Source organism: Oxyura jamaicensis, chromosome 1, assembly GCF_011077185.1.
Source record: "Oxyura jamaicensis isolate SHBP4307 breed ruddy duck chromosome 1, BPBGC_Ojam_1.0, whole genome shotgun sequence".
Lineage (NCBI taxonomy): Eukaryota > Metazoa > Chordata > Aves > Anseriformes > Anatidae > Oxyura > Oxyura jamaicensis.
The window spans coordinates 41,831,486-41,858,028 of NC_048893.1; the positions used below are offsets into that span (position 1 = coordinate 41,831,486).

General features: G+C 34.3%; 1 protein-coding gene across 1 annotated transcript; it reads left to right on the forward strand.

Moving 5' to 3' along the window:
- Positions 1–552: 552 nt before the first annotated feature.
- LOC118175288 (tenascin-R-like) lies at positions 553–26,543 on the forward strand. Its single transcript, XM_035341328.1, has 18 exons — positions 553–970; positions 2,907–3,044; positions 3,662–3,797; positions 4,611–4,865; positions 5,960–6,177; positions 8,958–9,144; positions 9,281–9,565; positions 11,576–11,860; positions 12,537–12,806; positions 14,025–14,285; positions 15,690–15,820; positions 16,003–16,132; positions 18,963–19,113; positions 19,647–19,753; positions 20,257–20,354; positions 24,263–24,425; positions 25,832–26,092; positions 26,348–26,543. The coding sequence occupies exons 1-18, from the start codon at positions 857–859 to the stop codon at positions 26,395–26,397; spliced, it is 3,240 nt and encodes a 1,079-aa protein (XP_035197219.1). The 5' UTR covers positions 553–856; the 3' UTR covers positions 26,398–26,543.

A 26,543-nucleotide genomic window follows, 5' to 3' on the forward strand; every position in this document is an offset into this window, starting at 1 on the left:
TCATGGATTTATAATGTTTATATTAATTCTTCTTGGACATCCTAGGAACGTACTGCGAGAGGGTTGTGCAGGGCTGCTTGGTACTTCCATTGAAAACAGTTCTAGGACTTAGGGGCTTATTTTGGGTGCTGTCAGAGGGACGACTTGCTAGAAATAGGTACTATGGAGAATAGTTTCTTTTGAAGAAAGTGTAAAGTCTTCTATGGGCTTAAATGGATTTAAATCAGTAGTAAAAGTTTTTTTTTGTTTTGTTTTTTTTTTTTAAAGACATTTTTGACTCAGAGAGTTTTATTGACAAATAAAACAACAGGCATACCTGGAGTTCACTAATGTTAAAAGGCAACCTTTTGCTAATCACAGTAGTCTTTGCATCAGGCCATGGAAGAAGAGGCAGGGCCAGAGTGCAGGAACAAATCCAGGGCACACCATTGGCTGCAGTTAACCTATGTGCAGTATAAATGCACGTTACTTTTCTCATGTCGTAAATATTCACACACAACTTTGTTTTGAAGATGTTGTGATTGGAACACAAATTAGACACTGGGACTGTAAGATTTCTTTATGGATCAAGTAATTTTTCTCCTGCTTTTGTTAAAATATGTATTTCAGGTAAGAAAACAATTCTCTTTTTTGAAGGTAGCTAATTGGATGATGATTTGGATTGCTATCTTGTCATTCTGACAATCAAAGGGAGCTCTCATTTATTGTTGCTGAATATTTCCAGCCTACTTTCTTCCCAATTTGTTGGAAGTTCTTTTGGAAGCCTTAATCTGCTCTGCTGTCTGCTGCTTCTGGCGTAACATTGATCCCCAGAAGAAGTAACAGGTCCCAGCATCTTCAAGTCCTTAACTAACTCATGCTGCTTTATAACCTTTTGGACACTGTGATGCTGGAAATTCAGGATAGTTCTGGTACACAGGGTTATGCTCTGTCCACTGCTTTAAGAAACATTAATATAAGAACTGCATATGTAAGGACCACATTACTATCTTTCTGCTTCCCTTTGTAGTACACTTTGCAGTAGTTTTGTCCATGTTTATCTGTGTTTAGGTTTTGTGTATGTAATCTTTATTTTACATTTAGTTTGCTGTGTTTTGTGGCAAAGGTGATTTTGAAGTTCTGCCAGCTTCTCATATGAATACCATTTCTTGAGATGGATGTAGTTTCAGTGCATTTACTGAGCTTTAGCGTAGTTTACTTGTATGAACTAATCCAACCTCTTCTGAAGCTCATACAAGCTTTTAGTACTTGTTTTAAACTTTGGCAAAGAGTTCCACAGATTAACTATCCTATGAGGTTGCCTTGTTTGATTTGGATCTGATCCCTACCAGCTATGTTTGGTCCTTCACACTTCTTGTACTGAAAGAGACAAATAAAAAACAATCCTTGCTCACTTCTGACTACTTAAGATTTTATAGACCTCTGTTATATTTCCCCTTGTGTCTCCTTTTCAGACTGAAAAGCTTGCTTTAGTCATTTGTCAAGAAATAGTCTACAGAAGAGGCTGGGAAGACACCTGCTTAGGAAGACACCTGTTTAGCTAGTATGCAGCTAACCTAAAGATAGATTTGAACCTTAGCTCTTTGTGGTCAACTTAAGATCTTTTTTTGTATTTCTGCATTCTTTGCACAGGGACCTAAAATGTACTAGCAAGGTGTTGTCAAGAAAAAGGGGCATTCTTAATCCTCTCATCATATATGGTAAAATCAAAAATGCAATGTACACTTGCAGATTTTGATAGTTTTAGGTCTAGCAATATGTATGTATAATAAAAATGGCGTACAATAATCCTAATACTGGAAAATTATTAAAAATATCTTAATTCAATGATTGGCAATTACACAGTACTTTTATTAACTTTAAAAGCAGATTTGCCTGCCCTTTGGATTGTATTGTCTTGACCAGATTATTTCAGAGGAATGGAAGCCAGCTGTGCATCCATCAATTAACAGCCTGTTACCTTTCCTGGAAACATCTAATATCTTTAAACACTTTTGTGTATGCCATCAGTATTAGTCTAGTATGTCAATTCAGGGGCTTCCACAAAGTGGTATGTACCCTCTTATAAGGGGCTTATAAAGTTTATAGAGGTTAAATGCTATATAAACTTTATAAATTTTATACTTTAAAAAGTATGAACTGAACATTAAGATCCCGAGCTTTGTTTTTTTTTTTTTTCGTAGTGTGTGGGTTTGTTATTTTTTTTGACTATATTTTGAGTTCATTGCTAAATGATGGCATTTATTTTTCCTCCTAATCCATAAAGAAAATGGAAATGGAACTTAAAAGGACTTAAAAGACAGAAATGACTACAATGTTTGAATAATTGTTATGTGGTAGGGATTGGCATAACATGCCCAAGTTTCTGCTAATTTTAGAGGTGTGATTCAGAAATTTGTATTGCCATGTCTAAATTGGATAGGTAAGAAGGTGTAGGATGAATTATTTCATTACCAATTTTATGTTGCTTTTTCTTTTTCTGCAATGTATGGCAGTTGTGAAAGTGATGCCACTAAACTACATTCTTGACCGTGGAACATGAGAGTAGGGCTGAGGCCTTCCACAATTAACTGTGATTGCAATATGGACATTGAAAGTGAACTCTCTAGCCTTGTTCCTAAAATGATCATAGATTTCTCTCTTTCTAGTAGAGCATGTTCGAGTCCCAGCTGACATGGTTTGGCCACCTCTGAAGAGAGAAAGAAAAATACCACCTGTAGCTGCAGAGCTTGTAAAAATTATGAAGCCCTTCTGTGTCATAGTAGGGCTGGTAATATTGGTCCATATAAAATCTAATACTAGCTGACAAATTTTAGGTAAAAGTAGTTAATACAGACAGCTAAGTAATTAAAAGTAATTTTTTTGCATGTTCTGTTAAGTTGCACTCATGCATATTTCTGTTGCAGGGCTCAGAGAGTCTAGACTGTGATCAAGTGAAAAAGCCTGCTAGAGTGGCTTTGATGGAGTGGACTGAATTTCCCAAAGGAGAAGATCCGGACTATTATATTGTAACCTATCAGCTCACAGATGCTTTCAGTCAAAAAGTAAATGTCATCAATCTAAGCAAGAAGTAGTTACAAATGTATTTAAGCTGTACATATGTAATTAATAGCATTTTTAAAGATCAATATAGAGAGGCAAATAAAGAGAAACTTTGGAGAAATTATACTGAATTCTGTTATTCATGTATTTTATGTGAACTTTTACAGAGTCCTTTTGAAGCCAGTGGGACTTAAAATACCCTTATGTATCCTGGTTGAATAAGGATAGACAGCCATATGTTCCAAGTTCAGAATATGTAAATTCTTCAACGTTCTCTGGTTTGAAGGAGGACTCCAGCTTCTCAAGGAGAGGCACAAACACTACCCCCAGATCTTTGTGGCATGGTATTGTTTTGCACACAAGGTGTCCTGGAACTTAAAGAAAATAAGGATTTTCATGTGGAGGTGTTTCTTAATAGCTTGAACAATCTCTAAAATGTTGTGTTATAAATGCATTGGCTATTTTGCAATTTAAATGTAGCGTTGTGACATGCCACAGTATCAGATGTCCATTTCAAAGCCTTTTTGATTTATCATCATTCTATCATCAAACCTTTAGACCATTTATGAATTTTATTTTTATTACTTTCACCTTATCTAGAAATTATTTTAAATTACAGAATGTAAGAAACATTTCTAAACTTGAACAAAAGCCAGTCAGTACTACAATTCTGCTGGAGGAAAACAAGACATATGATGTTACAATAGAATCTCTAAAAAATGGACATATCCTAGGTGTAAAGTCATTTAACACACGTAAGTAGTGTAACACAAAAACAGTTTTAGTATAATTATAATTAGTCTTATACAGAAGATTAAAGAAAAACAAATTGAAATCCTGAGATTACTGAATTATTTATAAAATTTACATTGAGGCATGATTTTAAGCATGAAGAGTAGAAGGAATAATCTTACTATAACTTGTTTGGTTAGCATAATAATTCTGTAAACTTCTTTTATACCTGTAGAGCTGTTTAGGACGATAAATATTGCTGATAACTGGATTGAAAGGGCTTTCTAATCTTAATGTTGTTAATTGCTTTAAAATAGTTCTAAAGTATTACCTAAAGTATGTACACATTAGAAGCCCATATTCAGAGTAATAGTTTAGGATCTGAATACAAACTTGCATCATTGGGAAAAATATGTAGTAAGTTGAAAATATTGCAGCACCCACTGACTATGCTGAAATAGTACATTCAGCAACCTAGAGGGAATTCATGTTTATGTTCCTAAAGTGTTACCGTTCTTGATCAACGTCTATTACTTGACTAATATTCTATTAAAATGTGTGCTTTTGTGCAATCCTTAATCTATGCACTTAACTTATATTTATGATTTCTTCAGATATATTTACATAGCATCACAGTAAAAAAAGAGCACAACTTTCTTAATTGCTCAGTAAGACATTTTCTGTTTTGACATAATTTTATACTTTTTATTTTACTTATTGTGATTATCTCTCACAAATCTTAAAAGAAAAAAAAATAATAATGGATTAAAGATTTGGGTTAATTACTGTATTGTGGTAATGCAAGTTTTTGTTTTTGTTTTTTCCTGGTCTACTAGGTGGAATTTCAGAAAAAGATATCAAAACATTTGTGACAGCTACCACTGTGTCTTTTAATTGCAGTGCAATGACCAAAGATTTTTCAGTGTCAGTTTCACTGAATGATACTTCTCGTTTAATACAAAAAAACAATGGATTCTTTGTAAGGAGTGATTTGATACCTGCAACTTTATATACATTTGAGTTTATATTTCACCAATTACATCTTGAATTTATAAATGTGTCTCAATCACTGGATGTTCAAGCTGAAACAGGTATATATTAGTTTGTTGTAGTCACAATGAATCCAAGGAAATCCACCTGTTTTCTAGAAGAGTTAATAGTAAACTGCAAAAAGTCTATATATACTTATACATTATTTTAATAGATGTGGATTGTTTAATTTCTAGAAAGCAGAAAGAAATTGAATGATAATGACATGGAAAGGGCATTTCTTACTAATATCTTTTTTGAGGGGCAAGAATTCAATTTTGTATGTGCAAATATTTTAAGCTAACTATATGTTTTGCAGTCTAAAATAGAGTCAAATGGATTCTAGTTTAGATGAAAGTGGACTGCAAACACAGGACAGTTTGGATTGTAATTACTTGAGGATATTGATTGAATTTGTTATACACTTCCAATGAAAGGCAAGGAAATTCCTGTATTTTGTATGGATTTGGAATACTTTTTGCCAGTGTTCAAAGCAGTGTTTTTGCACTGGTGTGTGGCTAACCAACCTGTGATATTTTCTAAGAAATGCTTTGAAGGAGGTAGGATTCTCAGGCTGGTACACTTGATTTCAATGCAATACATAGATAATGTAATGTAAAACCTTAAAAATTCGAAACACAAAAGAAAGGATGATATAGGTTCAAATTCAGCAAAATAATTGTTTTCCTAAATTCATAAAACTATTAGAAACAAATGACTTGTTAATTTCAATTCTTTTAATTTGAAAAGTGAACCAGAAACTGATGGAGAATGAAAAAATAGAATAGAATAAAAAATAATGGCTCTCTCTCTCTCTCTCTTTTTTTTTTTTTTTTTTTTTTTTTGGTGGGGTTTAGTAAGTCTTAGTAAGCTATATTTTCTTTTAATTAAATCAATCAGAATTTTTAAGACACTTGGGATTTTGAATGAGGTATGATTCATAATTAAAAAATATATTATCATTACCATATATAAAAATACATAATTGTATTTTGTAGTCATGATTTAATTAAATGCTATCATCTTCAAATGAATGTGGATTAAATATATATATATAAATATATAAATATATAAATATATAAATATATTATATATATATACCACTACCATAAATAGTACAGAAAGTCCTGAAAATACTGTTCTTGTTCACCTACAGGCACCTGTTCCCAGGGGTGGCTGGCATTCCAAAGCAGCTGCTATAGAATGAGTAAGGAGAGTAAGCCATGGAAGATGGCACAACAAATCTGTGAAATGTCTTCACAAGGGGCACATCTTGTAGACATAGGGAGTGAAGAAGAACGTGGTTTTATTTTATCTTATCTTAAGACAATGAGTCAAATAGTCATGTTATGGACAGGTCTTAATGACCTAAAGGTCAGTCTGTTTTGTCTTTACTATATATAGAAACAGGAGAAGTTTAATGTGTAGAACCTAATTCTTTAAAATAAGTGTTATGCTTTAAATGGTCATTTTTTGTGTAGTTATTAGTAGCTGTAAGAGGAATCATTAATTCTGCATAATTTGAAATACTGAAAATATTTAGCATGGCATAGCAGGGGGGAAAAATACTTTTTTTTTTTTTTTTTTAAAGTGCTTCATAGGGATTTTCTTTTGCCTGTAGGTGGTGCTGCTTTACCGGCTTTAAAATATGATTTTATACTTTGTGTCCATTACTTTCTATGGATATCAAAGTCTGGGGTTGACTTTCATAATTTTGGTGCAGTTCTAAGATACTGACTGCTGGTTTAGCAGAGTCCATTCAGTATGGATGTTGGATAGGCAAGTGGAAGAAGGGACTGGAGCAAGGTATTTCATGTTAAAAGTTTAATTTCCTCCTGTTAGTGATATGAGGGTTCTTAACGCCAGCTCTGCTGGTATTATGACCATAATGACTCACCGTGGTGTGTAATTTGGGAATAGCTACAATGATAAATAAAATTAGTGAGAAAGCTCTGACAATGATGGAGGCACTCTGCCAGAAAACTGGGATTCAGTTTTCCTGTGACTCAGTTTAGTGAAAACATCTTTTGTCCTAATTATCAGAAGGTTTAGAGAAAGCCTGCTTTCTGTAGAAAAGAAATTTGCAGTTGTGTTTAGAAACACAAGCCTGTCTAGATTTGTAATTAGAGAGGCATTCTCCTTGTTAGAGAAGCACGTGTACTATATGTATTTTACATGTAATAATTTTATGCATAAGATTTCAGAATTGCTACAATTTTTACAGCGTAGTGATATTAATCTTAACCAACTTGGTATTTTAGGAATAAGGTAGCATTTGTAAGAGGCTGACAAAAATAGATAACTAATGAAAACATATTATTGAAGATTGATAGGAAAACTATTAAGGTTTTTTTCTTTCTTTTCTTTTTTTCTTTTAAAATTATTATTACACAGGGAAGAGTTAATTGCCAGACTGGAATTTGACTGTTAGTCAATTGTTTAATATGGATTGTGACATGCATTTTTAAGTTCGTGGGAGTCTAGTCAGTTTAATGAACAAGACGAACACCGTATTTTAAGAATGGCAGGGATGATTATAAAAGTGTTTTTCAAGCACTTCTTAAATATTTGTCATTAATTAGCATGTTCAGGTACTGTATGATTAAAGTACTGTATGAGTGTGTTGCAGTCCTTCTGTCACTGGTGTCATTTGCTCATCCTATGAGAACTGCAAACTGTAATTACATGAATATGAGCCTTAAGAGTTCAAAGATTGTAGGACATATTAGGAATGGTGGGACTTGTTTAGAATCATGAGATAAAAAATACAGATTCAATTATGTTTTTGTTTGGTGTTCGAACCATTAATGAGTTAAATTTCTGTTTTCACTATTTTTCTCTCAATACCCATTGGACTTTAAATATTCTATGAAATTAAATGAAAGTTAAGTCTATAAAATACTCAGGATTTCATCAGCCTTAGGAAAACTGTGGAACACTGTGACACTGATAAAAGTTAGTAACACTGTGAGCAATATTAGTTCTGTAACATTTGAATTCTCAGTTTCTCCTTCTTTAAACCTATTTGGATTTGTAACTGCATTAAAATATTTACTTTGGGAACCCTGGTCATTTAGGTCCCTGTGCTGGTTAAGAAAGATGGGAGGACTTGGATGATGTCCTTACATCTGTCCGGACACTCTGTGGAGGTCTTCAGATTTAGAAAGTGAAAAAAATTGGCAAAGACTGAGGTTTCTCTTACAAGCCCAGCTACAAAGGTTTCAAAGACCACTATAAGAAAAAATATGCATTGATGTAGATTGTACACAAGTACTTCTAAAAGTCAAGCTGAATTAGATATTTAGTTTTTTACCACAGGAAATCTTCACACTTTGTGGAAATGAGAGATCTCACAGCATTTTGATTTCTTTCAAATCAACAGAAGAAATGGATAAAACTGGCTTAGTCTAAACCAACACGTTTGGTTGGTTGGTTGGTTTCCTCAGAAAAATGAAAACAATGTTTTCTGCTGGAGTGCAGACTGAAACCTACCTCCCACTAGGGAGGGAGGTCTGTGTTGCAATACTGTGAGCATATTTTGCAGGCATCTTTCTCCCAAAGTATCAGACTATCTCAGTCTAGTCTATGGACTATGCTGCTGCAGAAATGGGAAGTATTTCAAACGTTAGGGACTTTGAATTAGGTGTAAGTGATTGTCCTAACTACTGAGCTACTTTCATGTGGGACCATAAGGAAAAGGTAGCATTTCTCCATCTGACTGTGAATCAAGCCCTGGATTTTGTTTAAGCTAAACTATTTTTGCTTTCAGACCAAATTTATGCTTTTTTGTTAGCTGACTGAATTTGTTTCATTTCCGTTACTAACATTTTTAGAAAATTATCGATCCATGATTAATAATAATTAATGATAAATAGCATTTTTTAAAGGATTGTCTGTAATGATCAAACACTCTACATTATCCTTATATTGATTTTATTAAAATGTTGTATCTACTACTTTATTTTAATTGAGGGGGGAAGAATTTTACACGGCAATATTTTTCATTCAAAGTGTTCCCATGTAATTAATTTTTGAAATCAAATATGTAAATTTTGGATGTTTAGGAGATACACTTGCAATGAGAAAAGCTTCAATAATTCATTAATGTAATGTAAAAATATATGTATTTTTTTTCCTTCATTTTTTCCTCATAGGACGAAGGTCAGCTGTTATGGACAGATGGATCTCCTTATTTTCTAAAGGCTGGTATCTCATCTTTGTCGATGATACCAGAAAATGAAACGGATTGTTATGCTCTTCAGAGAGATCACAGTGGCCCAGACTATTTCTTCACAGGATTTTTCTGCTACATACAGCTACCATATATTTGTGAATATGAATGTAACTATATTTCTTCCTATCTTTTGCATTTATTTTAACCCCCCTCCCCTAAATTTGGCTTTGAATATACAGACAGAAAAAGAACAAAGTTTTCATGATTTTGAATGACTTTTTCATTTTTGATGTTCTTTTTCAGTACCCCTCGTACCAGAAAACTTCACATTTAGTGTGCACGATGTCAAGACAACTGAAGCTGTGTTTATATGGAGTGATACGGACATCTGGCTTAAGTCAGGCTTTGCACTCATAATTAAGTACTATTTTGATCATATGAAACCATACATTCTGAGCTTGCCTGTGAATACAACACAGACAAAAATCGTGCAGTTGTCTCCTGGCCTTTGCTACAGGGTTTTACTAGCAGCAAGGAACCCAAATGGGGCACAGACTGTCTTAAGTCCAATTCTGAAGGTAGAAACAAGTAAGTTACAAAAATGGATACTGGTAAGAACCACATAATCATATACTTTTCCCTTGATTGTGTTACTCATTTTGTTGCTATTTAGTCTGAAATTAGAAATAAATTTGAACATGACTTCTGAATCCAGGATTCACCTGCTTGTAGAGTTGATTCCAAAATCTTCATTTTGCTTTTGTGCTAAATTGCTTATGAGAATAATGAGGAAGGGTAAGGTGCTTTCAGTGGCCACAAGCAGAATGCCATCTGCAAATTCAGCTTCTGTGAAGTACATTTTGAAAACTCATTGTTACTTTGATTTTAGTCACAGAATTCCTACTGATGTATAAAGATAAAGCTAAATGTCAGAGTAGTAGTAAGATGTTTTTTAGCCACGTTGAGGAAACAAAGTAGCAGACTTTCCAATCTAAAGTAAAAGTTTTTGTTGACATAGAGGTATCCTCTTATATCTGCAGTAAAGATTAGGACAAAGTTTATAGCTTAAAAATACATTGTGTTTTGACCCACTGTGTGATGCTGTAAGGCGTAAGAAAAAATTTATGAAGCAATCAAGTTGTGTTCTAGTAAAATCTAGCTAGCTGTCATTTGGATGAAGTCAAATGAAATGGGCCTGCAGGTAAAGATGAAAAATACTTCCGAATCCAAAGGTGAATAAATAGAGATGTCTTCAAGGAAAAATTACTTCATGGACGCAAATATAATGCTAAAGGTGTTCAATCTGCCAAAGACTGACACTGTAGAAGAGCTATCTATTTTACAACTTGCTTAGCTTTATAGTCAATCTAATAATTTTGTACTTTGATTTGAACAGTTCTATTTATATGTAATTTATATGTAATTATTTATATGTAATTATTTAGTGATGTATCTTGTATTTTATATAATTAATATTTGTATTGCTTATATACCTATATATACACACACATAACTGCAAATAAAATTGTTTATCAACAGATGTATAACCAGTTAACTCTAAATGTATGTGAGGAAGAAAATGCATATTATTTTTTAAATCAGTAAGATAGAAGCTGTTAACTAAGAGATTTACAAGTTCTGATCTGATGCCTGAGAATTTTAGGTGCAGAGTTTCTTCAGCTTCCGTTTCTGTAGTACTGGGGAGATGTTCTGTTTTGCAAAAGTTAAAGAAAACATACTGCCCTAAAATTTTTGCCAATTTTGTAAAGGTAATCCAAATATGAGACAGAAGTCCTTTGTCTTAAGGTCAGAACAAAATCCAGGGTTTTCTTTAGGGGAAAGAAGCTGTTCCTTTCTTGTAGCCAGTACATTTTGATATATTTTGTTTTTTCACCCTCTGGGCTACTTGAAAGTCCTCCCAACTTCTCTGCCTACCTGCCTCTCTGGCAGGTGGCTTGTTTTCTGTTCATTAGGTGTTGTAATGCAAGTTGCCTCTACAATGGCATAAAGATATTTCTGCTTTCTCTTACCAAAAACAAGTATGTGTTTTACGTCAGAGATCAGCTTTACAGCTGCAAAAATGCTATCTACAGAAACATGATTGTACAGGCAAGAAAAAAGAGATCAGTTTATTGATTATTGGACTAGGGACTGAAATGCTGGAAGAGATGTAGGAAGCATATGATGAGGAGGAATGATAAAAAGTGTGTGCATTCAACACTTTTGGAAATTCTGTAGATTTTTCCATTTAATTCATTAGGATAGGGTTTCAACCAACTTAGGTAATATATACCATTTTTCTGAGATGATATTGCTGGTCTAAATACCAGGGAGAGGGCCTAACTGAGGAGAGTGAGTTCTGCATAAAAGAGTAGGGCAATTCAGAAAACCTAAATTACAGAGTATTCCTCTGCATATAAATATTAGTCATATTGTCAAGGTTGCTTTGTTTGTTTTGCTTTAATACTATTTTGTATTTATGTCAATTAGCGTGTAGTGTTAGCTTTTCAGGCTTTATTTAACAAAATAAATCTTTGTTCTTGATAAAAGACAACAGAAGCTTTTACCCTGTTTTCTATTTCTAATCTTATTCAATAGGGCCATTGCACTCCCAGAAGTTAGAGACTACGTATGTTTCATCTGCAGAAATACATTTAAAGTGGAAGCCTCCACAGCATTCATCCAGTGCTTATTTTCATTATTACCTTATTAACGTTTTGGATACTGAAACCAATGTCTGGGAACAGTTACTAGTTGAAAAAAGCAAGACTTCAATAGTTATAGGAAATGTAAAACCTTATCATCAGTATCAGATACATTTACAGAACGTAGCAGAGAAGGGAACTCTAAGCTGTCACGAAAAGCCTATATTAATCACAACAGGTGATGTATCCTTTTTTTTTTTTTTTGCCTTATTATTATTATTTTTTTTCCAGTAGGCAGTTCAAATTGAAAATACATGAATACAAGGCATAAAAGTATTTTTAAGATCATTTGCAGGGAGTAGTTTTTTTGGTATGTACTGGGGGAAAATCAGGATGATTGTATTTTATATTTTCTGTTTACTGATTTTAACATTCAGAACCTTTCAAAAAACAAATGTACCTATTCTCTTATTTATTTGCTTGCTTACAGCACACTTCTATGTGCTAAAGCGATGGCATTGTATTTGATAAATACTGCTTTATGGTTCATACATTTAATTTTAGCAAAGTAGAGACATTACTATGATATCTCAGCTTATGTAGGTGAAGGCAGATCAGTGTTTTTTTTTCTAATTATTGATACTGTGACTCCAGTTGCATCATATTTTTTATCTGTATATATTCAATGGAGTGGAACATGATTGGAAAATAAGGCACTGTTTTATGAGGAAAAGCGTCTGTAAGAGGTAGTTGTCTACAAACTACTGTAAGGAATAATTAAATGCATTAGTAAATATAAAATCATAAGATATTTAGAAAAAATATATACCAAAAGACATTGTTGGGAAGGGTTTGTAAAGTGTTGGTATGTTTGATCTGTGGTTTTATACTGAAATTTTTTTTCTTTGATTAAGCTGTCAGTCCACCTATAGCTGTTTTTATTTACCCTGAGGATGTACAAGAAGAGAGTGTAATTCTTCACTGGAAGCTGTTGCAAGAGTGTCAGGGATCCTACATTCAGGTGAAACCTAGTGCAGACATCGGTGAAACTATGAAGTTTTTTGTAAACAATACAGAAGAATTTAAGATTGATCATCTAATACCTGGAATGTCTTATGAAATAGCAGTGGCAAGTGTGAATAATGGAAATATGAGTGAACTGAAGACTATTCAATGCACTTTAAGTAAGACATCATTAAACATTGGAAACTACAGATTATAGCCTATTGTCTAACATATTTTGTCTAACAATCTATCGTCATTACTATTGTCTAACAGATTTGGCATATCAAGATGACTTGCTTAATAGCCGAGGATCCGAACTAGAATATGAAATATGTTCATCCAGTCCTAACAGTTAAAGACAGAGCAGATGCTGTTAACTTTCAAAGACATGCAGCCTTGGGAAACATTGGTAGTAGTGAATGTTGTTTGACTGTGATGAGTACCAGAGCAGGAAATCCTCTTTCCCCTGACAGAAGAAATTGAGTGAATCATTCATCTGAAATAGCAGAATGGTTGAAACATTATTATTATATTTTGGTGGAGAAGCATTAGGTATTCTGTGAAATATGAGAGAATTACCTTACTACAGATGAGAGGGTGCTGTTAAAACATTTAGAGTTGGAAGTAGCAGTAGCTCAAAGGTAAAAGCTGTAAATTATTTATTGAAAGGTGTTTTGTGTTAGCCTTAGTTTACCAAGATGTTGAGATGCTTTTGGAGCATTATTATTATTATTTGTATATGTGAAAGAAATGGACAGGATTCAGTCATGATATATATGTGATATGTAAAGGTTGCAGCTGTCAGATTATAGACATAAAATGCCATGTTGTCATTTTCTGTTCTGGGGTGTAGCTGGCTTAGTCTTTTGAGTTTTTTTTTTTTTTTTTTTTTTTTATATATATATATATATATATATAGCATTAGATTTAATACCTCATTCAGGACATAGATGACAGAAAAGTGCAAATGGGATTTTTCACAGCTCTAAGAACCAGCTGTATGGGAAGAAAAATGAGCAGGTCAATATTGCATCCATCAAACATATCTCATTCTCTATGCTTAATTCTATGTCCACATATACGTTTCTGTGTATTGTTTCACCTATCTTTACTGACTTACCTTCTTGGTGCAGCTGAGTTTGAAAAGGTAATTCACCTTTGGAAGCCTAACTTGCTTCAATGCTAAATCACTTGCCAAGTGTTTCAGCATTCAAGTAATAAACACCTAAAAAAAATCAGGTTGTTTATTGTTTCTGAGCAACAACATGTTTTATTATGATATCTATTCACTTGCACCATGCAAGCATAGTTTCAGGGCAGATGTTTCTGATTTGTTGTGTGCTTTTCAATATTTTCAGCAAATTTTAACGTGTTGCAATTTTATTTTCTTCTTTTAGAGCCAAAGCCAGTTCAAATTGTAGTTCCTTATGTGCTTTATAGCAATGCTGTGGTATTATTTGTACGCATGCCTGATATTGGAGTATTTGATGGCATATATGTTACAACTAATGGAGGGCCTAATGCAACGTTCATTTTGAAACGTGATGGTAAAATAACAATTGAAAACCTTACTCCAGGAACAGAATATGATTTCTGTGTCTCCACAAAAAGTGGAAAAATGTTGAGCTCCTTTTACCATGTAACTGGTGTAAAAACATGTGAGTATTTTAAGTTGATTCCTATAAAATTGCACAATATTAAATTCTGATTTCTATTCTCTATTTTTATTTCAGTACAGTAGAAAAGACAGGTTATTTAAAAATCACCCTGATATATTTGTGTAAGAGATTAATAATTATAATAACACTAGCTGTTTTCTAAACAAAACTATAACTATCCCTTGTCATTACTAAACTTTCTAAACTCTGCTTTTTATATCACGTCTATAAAATGTATAGCAAGTATTTCAGGAATTCAGTCGGTATTAGATTGTTGTGGGGAAACAAGACCTTGTTTGACCATTTATTTTAGCCAAGGCAATCAACATCAATGGAGTTGCTTCTGTCTCTTGAAATTAATAACCTCATTACTCCCACTGCATTTTTAAGCAAGTAAGAATAGACCTGAACTACCCAAGTTTCAAGATAATAAATTCAACATCAAACAAAAACATTAAAACGTATTATGGGAAGGGGACTTCTATCAAAGAATTTTAATAAGGACTTAAAAATTCTTTAAAATATCTACTGAAATTCTGTGTTTTGACTTTTATATTTTTTTATGATAATTGTAATTCCAGGACTTTTTCTTTTCCTGTTTTACCATTATCATCTGCAATCCTTTTCTACTTAGAGTGGAAGTATTATAAAAGGAGCCACTGATATAGGATAAAAGAAGCAAATAAGAAAGAAGAGAATGAGGGGGAAAAAGAAAAATTATTTACCAAATAGTGAAAACCTTGAAAACTGATTTTTCTTAAAATATAGTTTTAATAAAGATTGGGTTTTGATTGCTTGTGTGAGAGCAATCCCTAAACTTAGCATGACCTTTCCTTAGAAAACAGTTTTTATCTGTCCCTCCTGTGCCCCCAAAAACTTGGAAGAAAGAAAAAATCTGAGTTTCTCTTAGAAAATGTGTAAATTTTGTACATTCCAGCCAGAAACAGCTGGGATGGGATGAAAGAAAAGCAGACAAAAGTAGAAGCTCCTCTGTAATGTGATCTGTAATATATTATACAAAGCTATACTAATTAGGGATAAAGAGTATTTGCTTTGCCTGGTCTACCCAGTTTTGCTGATCTTTCTGTCAACTGTGAGCATTATTGCAGTAGTATTGGAGGGATTAACTTCATTCTGGAGGATTTTCCTGCCTAGGAGTACCGGCATGTTTAGCCCCATGTGATTTTAAGATAGGCAGGAAAGCAATTTTTTTGAGTAGTTATCTCCTTGCTCTTTCTCCATTTTTCTGTTTTGGAACGTCTCTGTGTTTGCATGTCCAAGATCAGATTTTGCCCTCTACTTGTCTGAATCTGTTACTGATTGTCTTCACTTTTATGTCACCATATGAAACACAAAAAGTGTTGGATTGAACAGTAATGGATTTTATTTTTTTTTTTTCTGTAGGTCTGGCAGCTCCACTCAATGTACGAGAAGGTAATGTTACAGACACTTCAATAGAAATTGCTTGGGACCGTGCTGATGGAGATTTTCAGCAATATGAAGTCACATGTACAAATTGTGCAAGTGCTTTCAGGGTATGCTTTTTAAATGGCCACTTGTGCATAGACAATACAGTTACATTTTTTGAAGTCTTACATAAAGTAATCAGAGGTTAAGTTAAAAGCTATGTCACCCACTAAAATAGGTGGAGGTGTAATTAACATAATAAAAGCAAATTTTGCAAGCAGTCCTGTGAAGGCTTTACTTGGCTTTGTAGGTCCAGAAGGTCAGGCAAGAAACAGCAACATTTTCCGACCTTATTCCTGGTAAGCTGTACAATTTTACAATTCGAACAGAAAAGGAAGGTTTCAGAGACAGCATTTTTGTCACAAAGGAAATAGAAACAGGTGAGACCTGTGTCGTTATATTTAGCATTGCTTTCCTCTATCTATACCTCTTTTCTTTTACAGTTCCTGGAATTTTATTTTTGTTTCAAGTACAGAAAAGTAAATAAATAATTTTCATCGTTTCTTCCTTATTCTCTTTCATTGTTACATATTCTTTGACTGTCCTTTGAAAGTGAATGCATTTGAATATGGTTATAGTGTACAATGAACTTCTGATTTTAACATGACTCAAGCACATGGATGCTCCAGGTGTACAAGTGGTACCTCCAGACGGTCTGTCTCCCAGCATTAAAAAAAAAAAAAAAAAAAAAAAAAAAAGTCTTTTTCAATAGATTTCTGATTAATATTTGATTTTTCACTTCACTGCTGAGTTTGAACACAGTTACATGTTCATAATCAAATCAGTTTTCTGATATTGTCTCATTGGCCTCCCCTTACATCAGGACTAAATATGGGGCTTTCTACATTTATTTTTACTTTAGGTTAGGACATATGCTTCTCAGAAGCACAGTTCTGTTTTAGTTCTCCGATGTTAATAAGTCCCATTGTCATTCTCCTTGCTGCTTGAGTCTTCCTTCAGTTGCATATCTATCTTGAGAATAGGATGGATGAAAAATTAGCATTAGCACAGCAGCAGACTAAATGCATCTAAGGTGATGAGGAGTTGATAGGAGAGATTATAAAACAAAACAGAAAACATCACAGAGTTGTCTTGTTGAAATCCAAGTACTCTTGCCTTCTGAACACACTGTGCAGTTCTGGTCCTGTTAGGACATGCTAAAAGCTTGTCTGCACAACCACAGCAGAGTTGAGAGAAAGACAATGGCAGGAGTGGGAGCCCAAATAATTGCTTGCCAGGCTACTTTAGGCCCATCTAGGAGCCACCAGCCCATCAAAGGCCAAACTCCACAAGCCCAGAGGAGTACACTGCCAGGTAGAAACCCAAATTAAGGATTCCTGAAGAACACAAACCCTGTCAAGGCCTTTCCCAGAGCTGTCCAAAGAGAGCCTCGGCCCCATTGCCCAGGCACAGAGCCCATCAAGACAAGTCATGGAGAGCAGCTATCCAGATCAGCTTTTGGACTATGAGAGGTTGCTGCCTAGGGGTGTAGGACATGTGATGGTGTGCAGGGGAAAAGCAGCTCAGGACTGCACAGGACTTAATATGGAATGTTTAGGGGAGGAACCAAAGGGGAGGAGCAAATGTAGAAATTAGAGGGTTAACGGGGTAAAAACAATTAGTCATATGGAAATGATTTGCTGGCTAGTGGCAAGAATTTGCTGGTCAGTGGCAGTAGCTTGGCTGGCTATGCTGTTTCTAACCCTTTCTGGGTAGGGTCTCCCCATTCCGTGTACATGTGTGTGTACTGGGGTGGGAGCGCAGCAGCTGGGGTCAGACCACTGGTCTGTGGTGCCAGTGAGTGGTGTGAGGGTGAGCGTGCAAGTGAATATGTGGCTGCTGCTGCTGATCATGCTGGATGAGGCGGGGTGTATGCGAAGTGTGCTGGGAGCAAGGTGGTGAGTGGGTCTCTCAGGGCCGGCTCCAGCTGTGAGAGCATCTGCGCTTTTCTGAGGGTGCGAGGGTGGGTGGTCGGCTCTTGGGACCTGGGAAATCCTGGCCAGCTGTGTGGGTGTGAGTGGGTGTGATGGTCCAGCTAAGAGTGGGGCTGTGACCTTGGGTGTCTTGGTGCTAGCAGCTGAGGAGACTGGGCTCCAGGGGCAGCTACTGGGCAGACTGAGTGTTTGAGCCCAGCTGCTGGAGGCACACACCTTGTACATCTGTACGTAAGTATTCTCACTAATGGACATCCATTCCCAGTCAGCGGGAGAGACAGGATGAGGCCATTAGTGCTGTCTGTGTTCATGTGAGTGCTCTGAGTGGCTGTGATCAGTGTAGCTGGCCAAAAATGTATACATGGTGCATGTGTGCCCTGTATGCATGTGCCTGGTTGGACCTGGAGAGCTGCAGCAGTAGCTTCACATCTCTCTGGCTGTTGGATCCCATATGATAGATTTTCCTCTAGCTTGTCCCTAATCTGAAAAAGTTAGTACAGTAGATCAAGAAAGGTTCATAGGAAGGCAGCAAGTGTGATCAAAGATACATAATGTTTTGCTTTCAAGAAACCATTGGCTAAAACTGATACAGGAACAAGGGTAGTTGTCTGTAAAATCATTTGTGAGAGGATAAGACATGGAAGGATAATTACGGAGAGAATAAGAACTAATTCATGGACATTTCCTTTACCAGAATTAAGGACTTGAAGTGAAATGGAAGAAAGCAAATAGAAACCAAGGAAAAGGAAATGGTTGTTTATTAAATTTGTAGATAACTTGCAGAACTCTTGGCCAGAGGACATTTTGTGTTATGATTGTGGTTTGGCTCAGGAAATCATTCAGCTACACAGTAGGAGATGGTAGCTTGGGAAGTTATTGAAGATGATTATCGTTATGTGTAAGAGTTGCTTTTCTGTAGACGTCTGCTTTTGGCCACCACTGAATACAAGATACTTAGGTCTTGGCTCAGTATGTTAGCCCTTGTGCTGACATTTCTTCTGAGAAATTGTTGGGTTTTGAGGAACTTCACATCAGTGATGTTCAAACTACACTAAGCAGCATTAAAGTGAAGCAATCAGTTTTGCTTTGGATCTGGTGGTATTGAAAGTCCCTATGCACGTTTCTGCAGTTGCATTATTCTGTGTGTGCTTTAGATAAAAAAGGACATGACATCATTTTTGGGGGGTTTTCATCAGTCTGTTGAAATAAGTCCTGCTATAGAGTAATATATCTAAAATGTACTTTAAAAATAATGTTTTGTTTTATTGTTACACAGTACCAAATGCAGTTAAATATCTGAACTATAGCAGAGACTCTGAATCAATAACTGTTACTTGGCCACCAGCCCAAAACAGATTTGATGGATATGTTCTTTCAATAAACAGCAAGATCTTCAACAAAGAGAAAATGTTATCTTCTGGTGTAAGGTATGAGGATAACATTTTAATATTCAACCATATAAAAAATAACTAACATGAACTGAAAATAGATGTTGCACAGTATATCTAAAATAAGTAGTCTGCAGAGTTATTTACATGGGATTTATGTTTGATGTTTCAGTTAATATACATTACTATACCCATGTGAAAAAAGACGATTTTAATAATTGCATTGTTTAACAAATGACTTCTCATATGATATCTCTGTACAAAGAAGAACTGCAAAGAATACTGCATTGAAGTGAATGCCTATAGAACCTGTGTGTCGTTCTAGATGTTTAATTTAATCTTTTAAGAATTCCTAGTACTTGAACTTGCTATCATGGAGTGATGCATTCTAATTAAGATTTTATCATTCTAAGATAGTTGTATCACACTAAAATAATTTGTTGACTGACAGCATATGCATGTATATCCACACATCATGTATAAATAATATTCATAATGCTGAATTAAACTTATGAAGATGTGTATTTAAAAATCCTAAAGAACACAGTATCTTTTCATTTTGTTTTTTGTAGAATGTACAAATTTGAGAGTCTTCAGCCAGGCACTGATTTCTTAATCAGTATTGTGACAACCAATGGACTAAAAAGAAGTCGTCCCACCATCCTCAAGATTAGCACCTGTACGTTCACAGTTTATTAATAACTTTTAGTGATATCAGATATGTAGGGTTGTTACATTTTAATTTATTGTCTAAGAAAAGCTATTTCTTATTAAATCAATGCATGATTTTATTCAAATCAATCGAATCAATGCATGGAGTAACATCTTTCTTTTCAAGCTAAACATCCTTGAAAGTTATAAATAAATAAAAGCTTTTTAAACACAAATAAGTTTCCTTTGTGTTCAATGGGAATATGCCAATAGATGAAACAGTATATTATTAGGATGATACACCTTTTCTATAAAATTTACAAACATTGCTTTTATTTTGGATTCTGTTGCTAATATGTAGACATGAATTGAATTTTTCAGATTTTTCTTAAGTACAAAATGAAATCTGTAACTGCATCGAACTATGAAATAATGAATTACAGCAGAGTCTTCTGTAGATGTTAATTTCCTTCAAATTAGTATAGAATATCTTGATACTAAATTTTGCATCTTCTCCTATATTTACCTCAGATCCTGATCCACCATCAGATTTACAGGTGTTTGGGCAAGAAGAAAATACAGTCTATTTGTCTTGGAAACTGCCAAGAGGAGGATTTGATATGTTTCAGGTGAGATAAGAATGGGAACAATTCCATCTTTTACGTATTTTTAAATTTCTCAATGAAGTTATTATACTGCAGGTACTGCAAACCCAACAATAATTATTTGTCTTTATAAACCATGAAACTACGTGGGCGAATACCATTTCTAGAGAAGGTCAGCTAAATACATATTTCATATTGCATAACAGTTTTCTAAAAGATTATAAAATTAAACTTTTAAAAGCTTTCAAAATGATTTTTCAGCTATGTGCAACAGTGAAGAAAATTACAAATTGAAGGTTAAATGCAGTTGTAATGCAATAACTTATTTTCTTAGCTTTGTGAATTTGTAATACAAATTAAACTGCAAAATAAAAGTTTCCTTTTATATACAAGGATCTAAATGTGTTGTTTTGAAAGTTCTAGAGTAAAACATTTTGATTTTTTTTCTTAATGTAGCAATTTACAAGACAAAATTGCCAATATTTAATACCTCCTGGGCCTTCCCAGCCTTAAGCACTAAATAATTTAGGGATTTCCTGAGTTACAGGTTAAATCTGAACATACATGAGAAAAACAGTGACTACCTTTCCTGAAATTGTTTAGTTGTTCATACTACACAATTTCATTACACCCTATTTGAAACTGTACACTTTTTATTTTAATGTGGGTATTCTTTTCCTTTGTGTGGTTTAAGAAATAGCTAGGACTACTACATTCACCATATCCATCCCTTTCATTATTTTATAGGCTTTAATTTCTCAATTGTCTTTTGTGCACCATTCTTATGTGGATGTCATTCTACAGTTCATGTAAGATTTTTCTTTGTCTTTGAATAGCTTTCTTGAGACTGGACTTTCACTTAGAATGTGGATGCGGAATGGTGTTATCAAAAGTATAATGGTGTTTTCTGGTTTTTCTTTCTATACCTTCCCTTGGCAATTACTTCTCTTATGAATACTGTCAAACTCTTTTTCAAATCTCTTCAGTGGACATTTCAATTTTCAACAACAGAATTTGAGTTAAACTTATACTTGATAATGGTTCTTGTGTGAGAAAATCATTGACCATCTAAAAAATTCAGTTACAATTTCTTATATGGGCTTGTCTTTACTGAGTGCTTCCTCTGCATTTTTGTCAGCTAGTAGCAGCCCCATAGAATCATAGAAACATTGAATGGTTCAGGTTAGATGGGACCTTAAAGATCATCCAATTTAATTATAGATCATCTAATTCAATTTGAAGCTTAATTTCTAAATTACTGTTTTCATTAATTCTTACGCCATTTTTAATTTGCTTTTCTGACTCTTTTGGCCTGCTGACCCGTGTTTCTGCTCTGCCTTGCCCTTCCCTGTGCTTCTTAGGTTAGCTTGCATGAATTAGACAAGTTAGTAGTTCTTATTTTTCTTGTTTGAGCACAATCTCTGCTTTTTAAGGACAACTTTTCTTGAAGTAATCCTCTATACTGTTCATATACCTTGGGAATTTCTACATGCCCTCTGCAAGCTGTTGGTGTGTTATTATATATATGAACTTTTAAAGTAGCATTTTAATGTTTTTGTTTGTTTGTTTTTAATATGATGAACATTTGCAGACTTAACTGCTCATAATGATTTTCTTTAAATTTCTTTGATTATTTTCCCTTTTCTATTTAAATGTGCTAGACATTTTTTATTCTATCAGATAAGATAAGTTTAATATTTCAGCGTTAGTAATACAATGCTGTTCACCATTTGTATTTTGAACCATATCCTTTGCAACAGTTAGCACAAAATCTAGAGTAGTTTCTGTTCTACTGGTCCTCTGGTCAGAAACAATCCACTATGACATCCACACACTTAGTTTGTGGATCACGTTTCACTGAGACGTTCAACCAGGCTCTTTTGTATCCTGTCTTTTGCAGTCTGTCTTGTATGTCCTTTGCCATTTGCAGTCACTTTTTGAACACGGTCATATGGTCAAAAAAACCTCTTCAATAGTAGACTGTTCTACTGTTCTTTAGATGTTTCATTTGAATCAATAAAGAATTCAAGGTGTAGCCCTGTACCCTTGACTCACTGACTAGGATATTCTTTATTTTGTAGCACTACCATGTGGCAAAGGACTTTGCTGTAATGGTCTTAGATAGTTTATTCCAAAATATTACAGTGTCTAATTCCCCCCCTTCCCCTGACACCTATTATATCCTTACCTAAAACTTGAAATCTGAGTATTCTTACTATAGTTTCTTAGTGTTTCTTCTCTCTTCATTAGTGTACTGCTGCATTGATCTGAATGAGTAAGACTAGCTACTTAATCTGCCACAGCACCATTTGCTAATGTAGCCTGGAGTACTTTTACAAATTTCAAAATTTAATTTAATTCTCTTGTTTGTGTTGTGAACCAGTTCAGATATACTTTTGCATGTAGTCAGGTTATTTTTACCATCTTGTGGAAAGTAATTGTCATCTGTAATATTGATCTTTATGGCACAGTATTATTGTTTGGTATTGGTATCTCTAGAGCAAGCAGCCACATTGCACAGTGCTTTATCTGAATAAATGAGCTTGTCTATAAATCTTTAATGAGGAAGGCTTCAGTAGACTGGTTGATTAGTAAGTTGCACCAGAATAAAAGGGATCATTTTCCTAGTCATTTAAAATTTATTATCCCAGCTCACCAACTTTCTAAGCAATATATTGTAGTTTGTGGAGTGAAGAGTACACAAAAGGTTCTTTCCTAACTTGTTTATGCTAGATGTAAATCTTTAATTTATACCTTTTGCTTCTAGCATTTTTCAGTGTCATAATTCTAATGAGTTGATGTCAGTCTCCAAGATTTCGTATGCATTAACAGGTGCTGTGCTGGTACAACATGTAGATACCAAGGGGAACTGCATCATTCCTCCCCAAATCAACAGCAACTGAACCAAAGTCCTTTCAGATCACTATCACTTCCCTCTTTTGGTGACAGGACAGTACACACTGGTGTGAGCAGCTGCAGATCTTCTTGATCTCTCAGTACAGTCTGCCATGGCTGAGAAATCTACGCATGTATGAGTGCTGGAAATGTTTGTCTAGAGCCCTCCTCTGCAGGACAGACACAGTGTGCATCTTGCTTTCCACTAGTGCAAATGTGAAAACAGTGAAAACACTTGCAACACTTTTATTCTCTTCAGTGGTTCAAAGCAGTGAGTTTTTAAGGTATCCCAGTGAACAGAGCTGACTGACTGATTCTTTGGGGCTCTTTTCAGGATCTCAGCTACGACCAATGCACAGTTTTTATTTTTTGTTTGCTTATTTTTTTATTGTTATTTTTTTGCCAGAAAGGTACTAAGATTTTTGAGGTGTCTTTCTAAATTTCAGTATAGAAAACTATGGATTGAATCGTGTTGATTAATCCGTGGGCTGCTCTTTTACCCAGTGACTGTTCTTATTCTATCCTGTAGTTAATTGCACAGCCTATTAGTACAGCTGTATGACTGAGCAGAGTACACTTTATTATCCTCCCTCCAAGAGCAAAGCCTTGTAAGCCTTGACTTAACTTCACCTTCCTCACCAATTTTTAAACATTGAGGTCACTGCTTTAGGTCATAACTATTAAGGAATCTTGAGTAAGTAGTGAGTCAGTGTTGTGGAACATAACACAAAATTTAAGCCATATTTCTGTTTTCTTTGGTGGTGGTGGTGGTGGTTTTTTTGTCTTTAAAGTATTTGGGGGTATTGTAAATATTTTTATATAAACAGGTAATTGGAATTGCTAAACACTAATTTTATGAAGTGAAATAATAAATGACATAAGAAATTACTGATGATTATATATTTTTTAACTTATAATTACTTATTTAATAGATAATAGTTGTTTATGTAATAATACAAGTGTATACATATATTCAAGTATAATAACATATATTATACTTAATTATATTGGATTTAAAAATTACTCTTCTTCCATAGGTTTCATATTGTCTGATGAATAATGAAAAGTTGCTTACTACCACTGTTTATGATAGCAGAGCTGTAGTGAAAAATCTGTCCCCTGGGATGGAATACTTGTTTCAGTTAAGGACAGTTAAAGGCTTGGATTTGTCTGTGGCTGTGGAGAGAAGTGTCATCACAAGTAAGGACACCTCATAGCCTTTTTCATGCTTTTTGAATAACGGTAAATGTGGATGCAGAGGCATTTAAATCATTGTATGTAGGTGACTCAAAAGGGTCAGAGTTCAAAATTAAGTTTAACTATGGGGGAAAAATTCTCCTCTTGTGGTAGTTGCTTAAGCAGGAGCCTTGTCTGTAATGCAGTAGGTTGAATTTAAAGTCTAGACATAGCTGTAGATACCCATTTGAAAAAAAAAGAAGTGGAAGTGGACTCTCAAATACAGCTCTATCAGGAATAAATACTGCCAGAATATCATCCTATACTTTAAAAAATACTTTGCATTTTGTTTACAATTGTTTCTGCATCTGGTAAATTCTTACAACCCTGTAGTGGATTTGACGATTGCTCCAGTACAAGACCACAGAAGACTTAAAAAAGTGAGAAGAGAAATTGTGCATCAGATTCCATAACAAGGTCCAGAGTATTAACCCTGAATCTTGCACTCATTTTCTATCTGTGAGCAAATGTTTTCCAATGCTCCTATGATACTGCATGAAAAAGGAGAGTTTGTATGTGTCAGAAATCCGTAGAAACAGATTTACATTTGTTTTTGACCTGCCAAAGGAGACAGAATAGCAAAGTGCAATCAAAATATAAATCAACCCCCAGTTTTATACACATGCATGTTATAGTCCTCCTCCCTTTTATAGGTTTTCTGTGGCTTGTTGGAACTAGAACTCCTTAACTGTCAAGGAGGCTCTGCAGTTAGTTATTCAAAGATCAGTGAATCACAGGAAAAAAAAAAAAAAAAAAAAAAAAAAACAACAACAAAAAAAACAGAACTAGTTTTTGCATTCTCCTTAATGCAAAATGCAGCAGAATAGTCATCATCTTGGTCTGGAAGGTGCTCCCTTTGTCTTTGGCAATTATTTTCAAAACTGCTGCTGGTGAGTCCGGTATATGGATAGAGCATACAGAAAGTATTCTCATCATTGTAATGGCAATCCTTTAGGATTTTTTCATGCTTAATAATCCATCCTTTAATGGGTTTATGTTAATTAGTATTTTAAATTTAAAGAAAGCTTCTGGAAATATAATAATCATGGAAGGTTCTTTTTTTTTTTTTTAGGAGGGCTACAAACATTTATTTTCTAACAGCAGCTATACTTCTCATACTAATAGAGATGCTATTTGTAAATAAATATCTGCTATTTTATAAGTCTTCATATAACCAAACCAAATAATTAACAATGAAAAAATTATTGATCACTGTATCTATGCAACTTACTGTGTCCCTAAGTGAACTGATGAACAATTTTTTTTAAATCTTCTTTTCTGTGAAGCATGTTAGAAAACATTTAATTGAATAAAATCACTACTTATATATGTTAAAATTTTATCTAATTATCTGAATGAATTTACTGTAGAACCAGCTGGGATCTGCGGTCTCACATTAAAAATGGTAAATACTTCATCTGCAACTTTAATGTGGAATCCAACCAAGACTAACTTCACTTCTTATAAAGCATCATTATCAAACAACACCTTTATAAACAAATTTAGGATTCCAGCAGCAGTGTCTAACTTCAGTGTTACAAATCTGACTCCTGGTGGCATTTATAATTTCACTCTGCGAAGACTACAAGGCAATATTGAAGGAGCTTCTGCTTTCATTGAAATTGTAACAGGTCTGTATGGTTTCTTTTTCTCCTTGGTGGTGAGTGGTAGTTGTCAATACCAGTGCTCCTTTAGCTTTGTATGTATCACTTTGCTCAATAATGTGAATTTCAAGGGAGGCTGCATGTAATATGTTACTGTGGTCATGGACATACATTATTTATACACTATGCAACATGTGTCAAGTGATACACTACCAGAAACTATATTCTTTGTGTGTGCTGCATGTCTTTTGACCATTTTTAGTATCGTAATTTTTTTCACAGGTCTTCATCCTGTGAAGAGTTATATACAAGGTGAATTCTACTTCATCTGATTTCAGTAGTTTTTTTGCTGTAAGTTAAGTAAAGTAGGTATACAAATGTTTGTAGAGTTAAGGCTTTAGATTGTAAACAGTTCAATTCAATGACTGTTTCTTACCAGAACTGTGATTAAAGCACCAGGCTAAAAACTCAATCTTGA

Excerpts from the sequence above, each read along its gene's own strand:
- LOC118175288 (XM_035341328.1), top strand. The coding sequence starts at position 857 with ATGCTGCTTTATAACCTTTTGGACACTGTGATGCTGGAAATTCAGGAT. Across the intron at positions 3,798-4,610 it reads TGTAAAGTCATTTAACACAC|GTGGAATTTCAGAAAAAGAT; the intron begins GTAAGTAGTGTA and ends CTGGTCTACTAG. Across the intron at positions 11,861-12,536 it reads GCCTATATTAATCACAACAG|CTGTCAGTCCACCTATAGCT; the intron begins GTGATGTATCCT and ends TCTTTGATTAAG.